The sequence below is a fragment of the Lithobates pipiens genome, unplaced genomic scaffold, assembly GCF_037356315.1.
Source record: "Lithobates pipiens isolate NorthernLeopardFrog02 unplaced genomic scaffold, aLitPip1_a1.2 Scaffold_3, whole genome shotgun sequence".
NCBI lineage: Eukaryota > Metazoa > Chordata > Amphibia > Anura > Ranidae > Lithobates > Lithobates pipiens.
This window is the reverse complement of record NW_027507790.1, coordinates 189,311,464-189,326,308: the sequence shown is the minus strand read 5'-3', so window position 1 is coordinate 189,326,308 and position 14,845 is coordinate 189,311,464. Positions and strand designations below refer to the sequence as shown.

General features: G+C 39.4%; 1 protein-coding gene across 1 annotated transcript in view; it reads left to right on the top strand.

Moving 5' to 3' along the window:
• ADAMTS6 (ADAM metallopeptidase with thrombospondin type 1 motif 6) overlaps positions 1-14,845 on the top strand; it is a 441,127-nt gene that overhangs the window by 412,444 nt on the left and 13,838 nt on the right. The window contains exons 23-24 of the mRNA XM_077462633.1: positions 3,400-3,576; positions 6,108-6,264. Coding sequence (XP_077318759.1) covers positions 3,400-3,576; positions 6,108-6,264 — 334 coding nt within the window. The remainder of the gene's footprint in view (positions 1-3,399; positions 3,577-6,107; positions 6,265-14,845) is intronic.

The following is a 14,845-nucleotide window of genomic DNA, read 5'->3' as shown; positions in this document are numbered from 1 at the left end:
ACCCAGTTACGCCACCCACTGGCACCGCCCCTTTCACCCTTTCACCATCAAAGGATTTTTTTTTTTTTTTTATGTAAATTTTTCTCAAAAACTGTTTCCTGTGTTTCTTACTTGTTGACACTTTTTTTTGGGGGGGTGTGAGGATCTGGTTTGGCTTACAGATTCCGACAATACCCCCACCCACAAACCCTGACAACCAAAGGACAGGGTTTTCAGGAAGAGGCCTTTGTCCCCATCAACATGGGGACAAGGTGCCTTGGGGTGGGGTGTGCAGAGCAAAGCAACCACCCCCCCCATGTTAAGGGCACGTGGTCTGGTATGTTCAGGAGGGGGGGGCGCTTGCTCGCCCCCCCCCCCCCCCCCCTTTACTGACTTGCCAGGCTCCATTCTCGGATAAGTGTCTGGTATGGATTTTGGGGGTGTCCCCACGCCGTTTTTTTCTGATTATGGCCTGGGGTTCCCATTAAAATTCATACCAGACCCAAAGGACCTGGTATGGATTGGAAGGGACCCTACACCATTTTTTTAAACATTTTTCTATTGCCGGTAATTGCCATCATTCTTTATCTTTATATTTATCTGTCAGTGGGGAAGCATGCTGATAACTCATGCATGTTAAGGACATGGGCGGCCGGCTTTCAAGCCTGCTGCTTCACAACCATCTATTTCTTCACACAGAATTTGAATCAGTCGATCGTTTTTCGACTGATCTGAATTCTAAACATTCTGAAAAGTTGAAAATCGTTAGAAAATGTATAAATGATACAAATTTTAATGAAAACTAAAAGAAGCTAAACAAAACCAAACTAAATTAATTCCATAACAAAACAAAATTAGTAAAATAACAAATCTATCCGAAAAAAACTAAACTAAACTATTTTTTCTGTTCTGCACATGAATATGTAAAGATTGAGAATCAGCAGGAAAGGAGGAGAAAGCACAGATCTGCAGAATAAATTAAGCAGAAGCAGGGAGACCTTTGCACTGCAGGTCTTCAGGCGCAGCTTGCTCTCCAGCAAGGAGATGTTAATGCCTATCAACATTTATTTCTTAATTTTTATGTGACCCCTCAGTAGGTGTTTAATCAAGTACTTTATTGGTAATATGTCACAAATGGACCAAAAATGAAAGATTTTGGTTCAACTTTTATGCATAATGAAATCACCAAGCAAACCAAGCACTCCCTCAAGAATTTTTTTCCCCCTTTCCTCAATTTATCTGTGGAAGCATCAACACAATTATTAGCTATTAGAAGCCTTCATGCTCACAGTTTTTGTATGGTGTGAGACATTGTAGATGTGTTTAATAATGAGAAGAAATTATGGAATCCTGATGCACATTTTGCATTCTCATTCAGTTTTTAGAATCTTTTATAATGATTATTTCTTATTGATATTGAAAAATAAAAGCAAAACATTATTTGTTTGTTACAATAATGAGATAGAATCTTGCCATTATCTGTAAGTAATTATCAAAGAGCAAGGCACTTTAATCATTTGGCTGTTGCTGCTATGTTGGTTTTCCTGTGGGATTACGATAAGAGACTCCTCCCCCTGACTCCTGGGTGCAGCCAAGGAAAATTAGTCCCGTTAGTCTGTCTTCCATTACTGGTCATGTCGTGCAGAGTAATCTTCCTCATAAAACACATCTCAGCTTTTAATTTTAACAAGCATGAAACACAGTAATCCATTTGTAGAATGACTAATGTAACTGGCAAAGGAATGATGTCTCATCTATTTTTTAAAGGTGAAGCCACGAAACAGGCAGCTTGTGTGAAGGGGGCTAAAGGGGTCCTAAAATCCACTTATTTTACAGAAATATTGATGTTATATGTGAAATCACTGATAAAATAGATCTCCATACATTGCATTATAAAGTAGTCTTTTTACTGCAGTGTCATTTTGCACAGGGAGCAGGTAGCCCAATACAGATTCTGAGCATTATAATTGGGTAATTCAGAATTTCAAAAATCTTCTCTGGAAGACCAAACACATGGCCAGACTATAGATTTGGGCCTTTGTAGCGAGTGTAGCAAAAGTACAGAGGGTTTTTTCAAATATAATGGTGCTCAGGGTAGTCAAGGGGCAAAGGAGACCTATGTTGCAGTGTCATTTTGGACAGGTAGCATGCAGCAAAGTACAATCTCTGAGCATTATAAATTGGCTAATTCAGAAAGTCAAAAAGCTTTTTCTAGAAGATCAAATACGTTACCGACCTATGGATTTGGTTTATTAAAATGGAGTGTGGTGAAAGTGCAGTGAGTTCCTTATATGTATTGGTGCTCAGGGTAGTCAAGTGGCCAAAGGGCTTCTTCAGCATTCCACCAAGGTTGGAACATTTCATCTTGAGCCATGGATTACTCCCTCACATCTTGTTGACATATTTTCCTGAGGTCCCCTATGTCAGCACATGGAGTGGTTCCCTTTGAATGTTTTTTATTTTTTTATTTTATTTCACCAGGTTTAGTTACAAGCACCACTAGGGTGAATTTATGTTTGCCAAAGATATCAGTCGACCACAAAGCATTTTTTTTTCTCTATTATGATTTTATAGTGTCAGGTGCAGTGCCTGGCACTCACTGTAAAGCCAATCCTATCCTTAGTTCTTCAAGAAACGATTGGTTGGGATTATCTGCTGTCACTCAGTCATGAGAATTGCTAAAACCATCTGCAACAAGTGCAGATCATCTTATGTATATAGGTGGATTTCATTCTTGAAAGCAACTGAGAAGTTGGGGGGAAGCCTTAGAAGCAGGGATGTGAACCAACAGTATAGTGGAAACCTTTTAAGAGTTGTATGTTAGCAGCAGTTTTTAATTTTTACATGTTCGGTTAGTCCTAGAAACTGCTGACTTATGGTGGTGTAGTCTGTAATATCAACCCTAAGTAAAAATATACAATGCCATACCCCACATTAAAGGGTAACCACCATGTCTGATAATGACTCCATTCACATTAAAGATTTTTTATTTTTTTTCAAATACTCAGATATCCACGTATATGTATCATTGTGCTCTAAATACTTCCACTCATGCAATCTCTATTTTGCTCAATGACTTTCTCCTGAATACCTATTAATTCTGGTATCTGATAATTACTTTTGGGCATTTTTACATCTCAACTTAAGACTGACTGAACCTCAACCTTCCACTACTTACACACTCTGTAAACCTTAAATGTATGGAATCTGCAAATTAAGGATGTTCCATTAAAACATAGAGTTAAGAATTGAGTTGTATGTATGTGTATATATATATATATATATATATATATATATATATATATATATATATATATATATATATATATATATATATATATCTTTAAATACCATATATTAACATAAAGCATATGAAATCAAATGTTTAATATCTCCAATGTGATTTATTTCTATTTCTAGTGTACTCCCAAATGTGGCCCTGGCTTCAAGCATCGAATTGTCCAGTGTAAAAGCAGTGACCTTTCAAAGACTTTTCCCTCTACAAATTGCCCAGAAGAGAGCAAGCCACCAGTCCGCATACGTTGCAGTCTGGGACGCTGTCCACCTCCCAAATGGGTTAGCGGAGAGTGGGGACAGGTGGGTGACAAATGTTATCTTAAATATATTGTGAATTTTTGTTACTAAAGACTTTCTGAAAAACAAAGGGACTGAAATACCTAAGTGCTGCTTTAGGTTCCTTACAATGCTGTTCCATATAGCCTTGGCATTTGGTGCTATGATCTGATGTAGGGTCATAATTGAGGCTAATCCACCTCTGCAGCAGAGATCAAATGCTTAGCCATTTGTAAATGTGAGTGTACATCCCTGAAAAAGTCTGATAGTGTTGCTTTCAAATGTATTTCCATGTTTGCAGCCAAATTGGGATGATACCAACATTATATTTGTTACATGTTCTCATTCAAATAGTATAACTTATAAAAATAAATACAAATATTGCTGCTTACCATTTTATTTATTTATTACAGGTATTTTTTATAGCGTGACTATTTACACAGTGCTTAATATATATATTGTGCATTTACATCAGTCCCTGCCCTTAAGGAGCTTACACTCTAAGGTTCCTATCTCACCTTCATACATACCCATACTAGGCCTAATTTGGATAGGAACCAATTTACCTACCAATATTTCTTTGTATTTTAGATGCTCTTTTCTGAAAACTCCAGCACTGGAAAATTCAATGTCATTATCTTTCTTTATGAGGGGACTGGGGAGTTTTCCAAAAATACCCCTGTCTATACTATGCTGGCAGATTGCATTATCAATTGTAATTTAAATTTGAACACTGTCCTAACAAAGGGTTAAAGCTTTAGAACATGGGCTTCCCCAATGTGTGTTAATGAGGGGAAACCCAGTCTGTCCTAGTTCTTTCTATTGGGACAGACACCCTCTGAACTTGTTCACAAATGCTGGAAGTCTGCCATAACACCTTATGTTAAACATTTAGTAGGTAAGAAGTTTTTAGTAAATTTTTTAGATATGTTTTGTGAATGCGAACGCAAAACAAACATATAGTGCGGTTTTCTCAAACTTGACTGCAGAAGTGGAAATACACTTTAAGTTAACATTTGATTATAGGCTCACCTTATATACAGGTATATTTTAAATGTACATAAATGTAAGACTGTTAGGGGACTTTTTTTATCAGAAATTTCACCCTAGGTTCACACAACTTTCATCTAAAGCCCCATACACACGATCGGAAATCCCGCCAGCAAAAGTCCCATGAGAGATTTTGGTTGGAAATTCTGACCATGTGTATGCTCTATCGGACTTTTGCTGCAAAAGATTGAGAGCAGGTTCTCTATTTTTCTGATGGAAAATGTTTGGAATGGAAATTCCAATCATCTGTAGCAATTCCGAAGCACAAAATTCCTATGCATGCTCGGAAACAATTCGATGCTTGCTCGGAAGCATTGAACTTAATTTTCTCGGCTCGTCATAGCGTTGTATGACACCGCGTTCTTGGCGGTCGAAAGTTCAGAGAACGTTTGGGTGACGGTGTGTATGCAAGTCAAGCTTGAGCGAAATTCCGTCGGAAATACCATCCAACGAAAACTACGATCATGTGCACGCATAAGAATTACACATTTTCTTTCAATTGGATTCAATAGGAAAAATGCATTACTCTTGGGTAAAGGTTGTGTGAGCCAAGTGTGAGAACATTAATAAATAGACCCCTTTGATCAGCGGTCTCAAACTGGTGGCCCTCCAGCTGTTGCAAAACTACAAGTCCCATGAGACATTGCAAGGCTGACAGTTACAAGCATGACTCCCACAGGCATGATGGGACCTGTAGTTTTGCAACAGCTGGAGGACCGCCAGTTTGGGACTCCTGCCTTAGACAATTTCAGCTCAGGTATTATTCTTTACATCTCTGCACGACTGTTAACATTGCTTTAAGTTAATATTTGAGCACAAGCTCTGTTTAAAGAGACACTGTCATTTCATATATCTTCAGCTGTTCTCCTCCGCTACTTCCTTCTCCACAACTGCTACAAAAACGTCCCCAGTGTTTTGACTATTGGGGAGCATTTGGCATTCTCCCATGATCCAATGCTCAGACCTGGTGATCAATCGCAATGCCCAAAAATCTCACATAATGGAAGAAGTGATGTCACCACTCCCTTTAGGCTCAGACACAGCTGACACTGAGTATTTGACATTGGCTGTGATAGAGGAGGAAGCAGAGGGGAATTACTGGAGAAATGAGTATGAGTGGATCAGGAAATGTCTTTTTGCACAGACACTCGCTTTGCCCTGAATGGGAAAAGAAACAGTGACTCTTAAAATTAAATGTCAGCTCAGCTATACATTTTAACAGAATAAAGGGATTACTGTTTAGCTATTTTTAATTGTATGTAAAGCATCACATTGGGTTAACAAGTATAAAGAGTTTAGCATGCCTGCATTCACTCAAAATGAAAAGCCTTAAAATCTATGTGGTTATCTTTTCTTTTTTTTTTTTACTGCACAGTCCTAGAACTGAGCTCCTGTTTCTTGTTAAGCAGATTAATTTGTTTGTAGATTCAAAGGCCGTAGACTTCAGAGTAAGTCAATGTTAATTGTACATAACAGAATATCCTCCTCTTTACTGTGTTCATTAGTGCTCAGCACACTGCGGTCTGGGACAGCAGATGAGAACAGTGCAGTGTCTATCATACACGGGGCAGGCATCAAACGATTGTCCAGAAACTCTTCGCCCACCTTCAATGCAACAGTGTGAAAGCAAATGTGACAGTAGCCCTATTTCCAACACAGAGGGTGAGTATGTGGCTGTGCTCATGAGCTGGCATCCATGCCAGAATTGTCATGCAAAATACTTACAAACCAAACAATAAGTAAAACTAACAGTGAATTGCTGATGCTATACAGGAAACATAGTCCAATGTGAGCTGTTTAAAACCCAAGAGCTTGGTGCTAAAGCCATGGAACACTTTGACGTTGATCTACTAAAGGCAGGCTCTGGAACTCTGCGAGGGCATTTGTTCCTTAGCTTAGTAAATAAGGTGAAACTTGACTTTGCAAAGAACACCTTATCACATGCAAGGAAAAAAAACAAAAACACAGCATTTTTCGCTTGCACAAGATTGGATGATGGAAGTCAGCAGAGATTCCCTCATTTACTACGCTCTGAAGCAATTTCCCTTGCAAAGTGCACAGTCTATGTGCCTTTAGTAAATCAAGCCCATTGACTCACATTCATATCCTTATTCTGTAGATGAGGATCTTGGAATCCATTGGAGTCTGCCTTGTAATGCATCCAGATGCAGAAGATGAAAACCGGGATTAAAGTTGTAGTCTTGGTCCAAAAGGCATATGTTTCTGATTGACTGGCGTGTTCCTTTTAGTAAAAAAAAAAACACTCAAATGTTACGCCAGGGCAGGTAGAAGTCATTTGCCTAACAAAGCAGACATGAGACAATGAATAACACACACAAACACATATATTACTGGTTTTCATTTCCTTCAAAATGGTGAGTCAAGAGGGGCCTGGTGTAGACTAAACTATTTTATGGCTAGAGCAATTCTTCATCAAATAGTTCAAATACTACTGTAGCCACAAGCCAGAGATTTATAAGAACAATGTATTGGGTAGGGTAGAGGCATTTTACAGTACAAAGTAAAACCATATATTTTAAAAGGACAATTTTACATAAATAAATACAAAAATTGTATCTTAGCACGTTCCGATTTTAATGAGAGTACTTTAGGCCTTACCCTGATCTACCCGATTTACATCCACTTTTGCCCAAACATGCCAATGTTTTGAAAAGCAATGATGCACATATTTAGCTCAGCAAATAGGCTCCAAGAATCAGAAGCATTCCAGGAAAGCTGGAAGAGGGGTTATGCATACAGCTATGATGAATTATATGCCTTTGCAGTTGTCTATCACTCCCATTGACGTAATGACTGGGCTGCCAACACAACTCAGAAGGACATACATATAATCAACTTTGCAAATAATTTACAATGCTTTTTGCTCAGTAGAGCTGCCAAAATATCTAACTTTTTGGGAATGAATAAAAATAGTTGAGGGGCTGCATACACCAACAGATGCAGGGGCTTTGTAACTGAGTTTTTACATTCTGCAAATGGGTAAAGGCAGAGGAGTTCTGCTGTTTTCTTACATGGCATGGTTTTTGGCTTAAGTATGACTGTACTTCCAAAGTGGAGCTTTATAATCTTGGGGTAGAACTGTGGAATTGCAGAGGGATGCACCACTGTCGGTGTCCTACTTGTAGTGTGTTGGACCAGGCAAGGATCACTACTGAAACACATCCAGCTCCCCTTAGTGATCTGATAGGGAGGCAGTAATGTGAAATGGTGCATCAACCAGAGCACCGTACTAGTTCTTTTTGAACACAGTGCTCTTGTGAGAATTTGGCTGTAATGTCAGGTATTTGGACCTTAAAAGGTAAAAGGTGCCACTAATGGGGAGTCTGTTGTTGCATTTATTTATTTTTAAAACATACTTACTGGGAACACTACCTGCAGTGGTAGTGCAAGGGTGGATTGGAGGGATTAAAGCTCGACTGCTTCCAAATTGGGAAACTAGCAGTATACACAGCTATTAACAGCAGTGAAAGAAACATCTTGTCTTATTAGATTCCACTTTGTTACTAAACATCTGTGCACATTATAATAAATAAGGGCTAAATGAATTGAAAGTGCCTATGCACCGTTATTGTAAGCTAGACATTAATGTTATCATTTAACTTCTAAACTTGCTGCATGTATAATACAATGAAAACCACAGTATTCATAATTATATGAACCAATTTAGAAAAGGAAGAGTTATTTATCTGTAAATGTATTTTTACACTATAGAGACTGCACATTTATGAAATGGTGTTTCTGTTTTATGTTGTTAATATATGTTTTTCAACCCTTAGTAGTTTAAGGTCTGTACCCTGGCTGTTGATCATTAAACAAAGAGGGGCTATTTCCAGCATAATGCTTTTGAACTGACTTAAAATTGGCTTAAAAAAAGGTTATTAGACCTGAATTGAAAAAAAAATAAAACAACCTAGAGAGCACATTGACCCAGAATATCGACATTCAATTACTTACAGGTTGCAAGTGGGGACAAACAGACTCAAGTGGTAATAGCAGCCTGTAATTCATACAGGAGACAGGGATACCCAGGAACAGTCCAAGCAGGTTTGTCCTGCACTTTTATTCAGCAAGACAATAAAGAAACAAAGTATGGCTTTGCGCAGCAAGTCCATAGCATAAAACAAAACATCTGTTCACCACTAACTAAATGTATGCTAGCTCCCGAATTACAGAGTACCCCTTTATGGGTTCCCTAAAACAAACAACACGGGTAACATTTTAGTTTTCTGTCAACAGTCAGCAATTTCACCCAGCAGCATCTTATCATAGCAGAGAGAGAATCTCTAGTAGTATGAGTTATCTCAAATATAAAAGGGCATGTGGACAGCCGAACAATGAGTGAGGTCTGACTAACAGGTAAAACATAGAAGTAGGACTGGGGGTTTTATACAACCCAAAGCTATACAAAGCCTGTGGGCTTCAGGACTGAAACCAGAACTTATTCAGAAACATTTTTCTCTATTACAGTCACATATCCTGGAGCTGCTCACTATGTGTAGATTTAAAACCTAGGTGGCATACACCATCCACAATCTTTTTAGTTGGTGCCCCACACTATTATTAACAAGCAGTAAAAGAACTTCAAAGTAAGCTCGTAATCTCCTACCTAGCTGATTTCAATGTGAAGTCATTCATTCTCCATGATCGTTATAGATCACAGCAAATACTCCAAAGTTGGGTTTTAGTCCATTTTAACAGCTTGAAACACCTGCTGATTGTTTACATTAGAGGTCTGACAGCCTGCCAAGATCCACCCTCATAGAAAAACATAGTCTAGGGAATTCAGTAAAGCATTCACAACAGTTTTCTGGTAGTAGGTCCTTTTTAAAACTTCCTGTACTTTGGTACAAGTACCGACACATGCAAAAAAACTCAGGTAGTTCTTACTTCCACCGCTAAAGGAACCCATTGATGTGGCAGCAACAGATTCGTAAAGACTTACTACCAGTTCAAAGATTAGGAGACTGGTGGGAATTAAAACCAACTCTGAGCTGGGACTCAGAAGTAAGGCAGTGCTCAGAGTGGGACATGTCTTTGCTGGGTAGCTGTCATGAATGTGATAGTCACACACAGGGTTCTATCCCCAGCCCCATTTAGCAGTTGACTGGGAGCTTCCCCAGTTGAAATTTGAATGTTAACAAAGAGGCTGGGGCTACTGATGATGTCATTACCCAAATATGGTAATATCCATATTTGGGAAATGATGAGTCTATGCAGCCACAATGGCTTTTGGGTGGAAGGAGCCTGATGGAGAAATGAGAGACTAGTTCCCCTGGCAGGTCCACCTTGCTTTTGATTGAAAGCAGAAAGCAGTGGACAGATTCAAAAGCTGCTATTGGAGTGAATAGCGAATATGGAACTCTCTTGTGCACTGTCAATCAAAAGCAAGGCAGACATTAAAAGGGGTTGTAAAAGTGTTTTTTTTAAGTAACAAATATGTCATACTTACCTCCTTTGTGCAAGGGTTTTGCACAGAGGGGCCCGATCCTCCACTTCTGGGGTCCCCCAGCAGTGCGTCTGACACCTCCTCTTCTCAAGTGCCCCCACAGAGAGCCGCTTTCCATGGGGGCACTCATGCGGGCCTGCTCCCGGGTCCTGCGGCTGCATCCATTGACACAGACAGCAGAACTTGGCCCCGCCCCGGCTCCCGTGCCAATGGCTTCTGCTGCTATCAGTCTATCCAATGAGGACCAGAGACAGTGGCTGGAGCTGCTCAGGTAAGAAAAAGGGGCACTCGGGGGGTGGGGGGGGGGCAGCTGCATAGAATGCATTAGGGCAAAAAACCTTGAGGGTTTACAACCCTTTTAATGAAACTAGTCTCTTAGTTTCCTATCAAGCTCTACCCACTCCACTAAAAAACTCCTGGGCCATGTGCCTGCCTGTGTAACTGATGCAATGGCCAAGGAGTGAGCGCACTTAGAAAGTAGTGTCCAGTATAGACACTCTGACCTCAATGTCAGCCCATGGCAGATTCACAAATCTGGTGCAAGAACCAACAATTTCAGTGTGGAGGCCTGACGAAATTCTAAAGAGTCACAACAACTGATAATTTAATTTGATTAATAACAATTGCCAAATTTTTTTTTTCTTTCTTGACTTTTTTGTTTTGAGATTTCGTAGAAAATATAATAATTGCAAGACAATATTACTAAAAGCCTAGTTTGTCTCCCACCCAGAAAAAACAATGGGGTTGATTTACTAAAAGCAAATAGACTGTGCAATCCGCAAGTGTAGTTACTCCAGAGCTTAGTAAATGAGGTAAAGCTTTACTTTGAAAAGAATAACCAATGCTCATTTACTAAGCTCTGGAGCAACTGTACTTTGCAAAGTGCACAATCTTTTGTCTTTAGTAAATCAACTTTGCTATCTTAACAAAGTTATGTCTGAACAAACAGGCTCACAGCAGAAGTGTAAAAATTTCTCTGGCAAACAAAGGGTTCCAAGAGCAGAAGTAAGCAGAGAATCATAATTACATATGTTTAGCAATATGTTACCTTTTGGAGAATAAAAAGGCACACAAAACATTCTGGTGGTAGTAACATGAAGACCATAATCCAACACTTTCACGCGCAAAGATTACATTACATTTTTCTGTTGAGTGTAGAGTGCAGACAGCGACTACCACAGGAGTTTTATGCTACTCATAAACATTAGTGGAATACACATAACCACTACAACCACAATCTTTGTGCTGCCTCTTGAGAGCTGCATAGTGAGTAATGTGTGCCCAGATTATAAGTCAACTTTTCAGCTTTCTTTTGTTGTTGAAGTCTACCTCCACTCCTGATAAAAATTGTATATTTATGAAGCAGTTATTGTGTTTTCTTCTATTATTAAAATGCCATTTCTTCTTGTCCATTGAGGGACACAGGAATTCTTAGACTGTCAGGTTATACTGCCACCTACAGGAGGAATGGACATTGGCACAAAAAAATAAATACATTGGCCAACAGAGGATAACCCCACCCATAACCATCATGCCTCAGGCCTTTGCTAGTGTGGAGAGTGGACATGTTTACTTCAGTTCTGCTGTACTCTGTTTCTACTGTCAACAGCTGCTGGTAGATTCATGCTGTAAATGTTAAAGCAGAAAAATTGTGAGCAGGGAAGCCCTTTTTTGCAGAAGAAACATGCTATGTCTATTCTTCATTAAAACAAACTTACCTGCCAGTGCTCATCTTCTTTAAAATGTAAATTGAGCTGTGCAATGCATTGCTCTAAAGAAGAGAGAACACCCTCAAAATGCGTAAGCATCTGCAGAATTCTGGGACATTTGCTTGGTCTGACAGAAGGAGTGCTATCTGCTATGCTACTCTGTTGGAAACTTGGGATGGGCTTCATGCTCTGCATTGTTTGTGAGTGTATCACCTTTAAACTCCAAAACAATTGTGTCTCTATATAAATTGTGCACCCTCACTTGTTCTTTTGTGCTCACTATTGTGAGTGCCTAGTGGCTTTATGCTTGATTGATTTCTTCTGGTATTGAGGCTGAGGTATTTGGTACAGAAGCAACTGTAGATGACTGGCAAGTATGTGGGGAGTTAAACATCTCATTTCTTGCATACTTTCTTGCAAGTTGGCCACATGGGGGAGCTCTCCCCTTTGTTTTTCTTTGGGCTGTACAGAGGCAGCTATTTCAGTTTTTCATTTTCCCACCCTCTTGCTATCACCAATAATTCAGCAGGGGGTTTGCATGAGAACATGTAGGAGCACAGGAAAGAGTTAATTTTAACAGGCTGAGCAAATGATGGGGTTAGCAGTGAAAAAGTCTAAGAAAAAGTCTAAGCAGTACATTTGTTTTACACCTAGTTCTCAGTGTGGGATTACGCTGGAAGTGGGCAGGATCCTAAATTAGTGTAGACATGATACTTTCTCTACAAACATACATGTTCTGTGTCAATGAAGGCTTATGCTGAGTAACAGATCACAGTCAGATTGTACTCTATGACTCCTTTTTGCTTTAGATTTGTTTGTTTGGCCTTCTCTTTTATTTTTGGACAACAGAAGTTAGTTCCACCTAGCGCTTGTGTGAAGTGGCCTCAGGGTCAGCTGTCTGCTGGGAACCACTTTGTGTGAAGCTGGTTCCTTATGGTCTGGTTCAGCTCTTTGCTGGGGACCCCATTTGACTTCTCTGGTTTAGTCGAGATCCCTCTGTAGATCCATTTTTAGCTTTGGACTCTATACCCTACCTGAAGGAAGAATCTTTCAGACCTATTTTGGCATTTATTCTGCCCAAATTTGAGAATTTTTTTTTCCTTACCGTAGTTTTTTCCTTACCGTAGTTTTTTCCTTACCGTAGTTACCGTAGTAAGCTCTACCATTGGATTAGTGGAATTGATGGCTCCTGCTTGTGATCGTGCCTTGTCAAACCATGACTAGTTGGTTAAATGCCTATTAAATAGATCTCTCCACTACTGTGGTTAGTCCCTTGCTTATAGAACCTGGAAAAAAAAGCTGTTCATTTTTTATTTCAGCTGTGCTGCCATTGCATGGTTCTTTTGTCAGTACTCATGCATGGGCCACTCGGGTAAGGTGCTGTACTGCAGATTTTTTGTAGCTTGTAGCAGTGTTTTTTCTATATGGTAGTTACGGGTCTCTTCAGATCAATTCTAGATACCATTTATCTAGAAATCCTTACCATTGCAAGGGTATCCATCTTTCCTAGCAGAAGATGTCTAAGGAATAAACTACTATTTTCCCTCTCTCTGGCTGGAAACATACTTTTGTTTTGTTTTTTCAAAATCCTCTCAAGACCCTCCTGACCTGGTTCCCCGTCTGCCTGAAAAGTCTCTCTATTAATGTCCATACTTGATGTGATTGTAGCCATATTAGTGCAATTGTGACAGAGACCCATATTAATGTCCACAAATCCTCGGCCAAGCATTCCTCAGTATGCACATGTGTCTCTACTTTCTGGGGTGGGGTGCTTAGACAATTTGCATTGACTTGCTACAAACTAGAGTTTCATTCCCTACCTACTCCTGTGGGGGCCAAATTTCCTGTATCACCCTACAGATTAGCAAATCTCCATCAAGCCCTTACACTCCTCATTTAGGTGTCATTGATCCAATTCTTGTGGAATTATCTGCATGGATTCCACCATATCTGTCATAACTTCCTTCCCCAATAGTTGCTATGACTATTGATACACCACTGGTCATTTGGACCACTAAACAATAGTTTCTTCAAATTATATTCACTTTAACATGCATGGGAATCTATCCTTAAAGTGAACCCGTGGCTGGCCTATGCACAGTCAAATAGTTACATATTCTTAACAAGCTGTTGATGAATTTTAAAAATGAGTCTTTACTGACCTCTGTAGCTACAGGCCCTGTGAAGTAATGTATCCTTACATTTTATAGCAGAACTTAACCTGTGCATTATTCAATAAACGTTTACCGGTTAAAACATTTTTACAGCAGAAGCACTTGCAGTTTTACTTCCAGCATCTCAGTTTAGATCATCCTCTCTCCTACCCTCCTCCCAAGCAGTAACTTAGAAGCATTTCAACATTCTGTTCCCTAATACACCACAGAGCAGGTCACATGAAGAGGGGAGAGAGCAGATTGCCAAGGCCCAACATGCATGATTTCAATGTTTCTCTTGTGAACTGGGGATAAATTAGTCTATAGTACCTGCAGCTACAGAGGTCAGTGAGAGCTAGTTTTTAAGCTCATGTACTCCTTCTTAAGAATACATAAATGTTTCAATTCCGATGGCACATGCACGGGTTTCCTTCTAGCTAAAAATGCGTCAGAGACCTGGAATGAAGGAGAGGAATCAGATGCTGGCCTTTTGTTTGGGGATAGCTATGGGCTGAGAAACTATAACAAGACAATCATTTATTTCCCTGAGAATAATAATTGGCATGTGCTAGTAGTACTTGTGATGTTTCCCTTACATGTCAAGGAAATTATTTCTTGACCTTACTAAAATTATACCTACTGGGCATCAATTACCTTATACCTTTAATTTAAGATGCAGACTGAGAAGCATAAATGTGCTTTATGCTGTTCTGATTACAAACTCTGATGTTAAAGTGTAGCTAGGGAACAAGGCACTTTATACCACTCTTTTTTAACCCTTCTACCAGGAAGGAATCCTCAAAATAATTGTCAGGTCTTCTGGAACTGCTGCTAAAAACTTCTACATCTAATGGTATATTATCATTATCAGTTAATTGAAGATAAAATAAAAGCATAAGGAATGCTGCTTACTT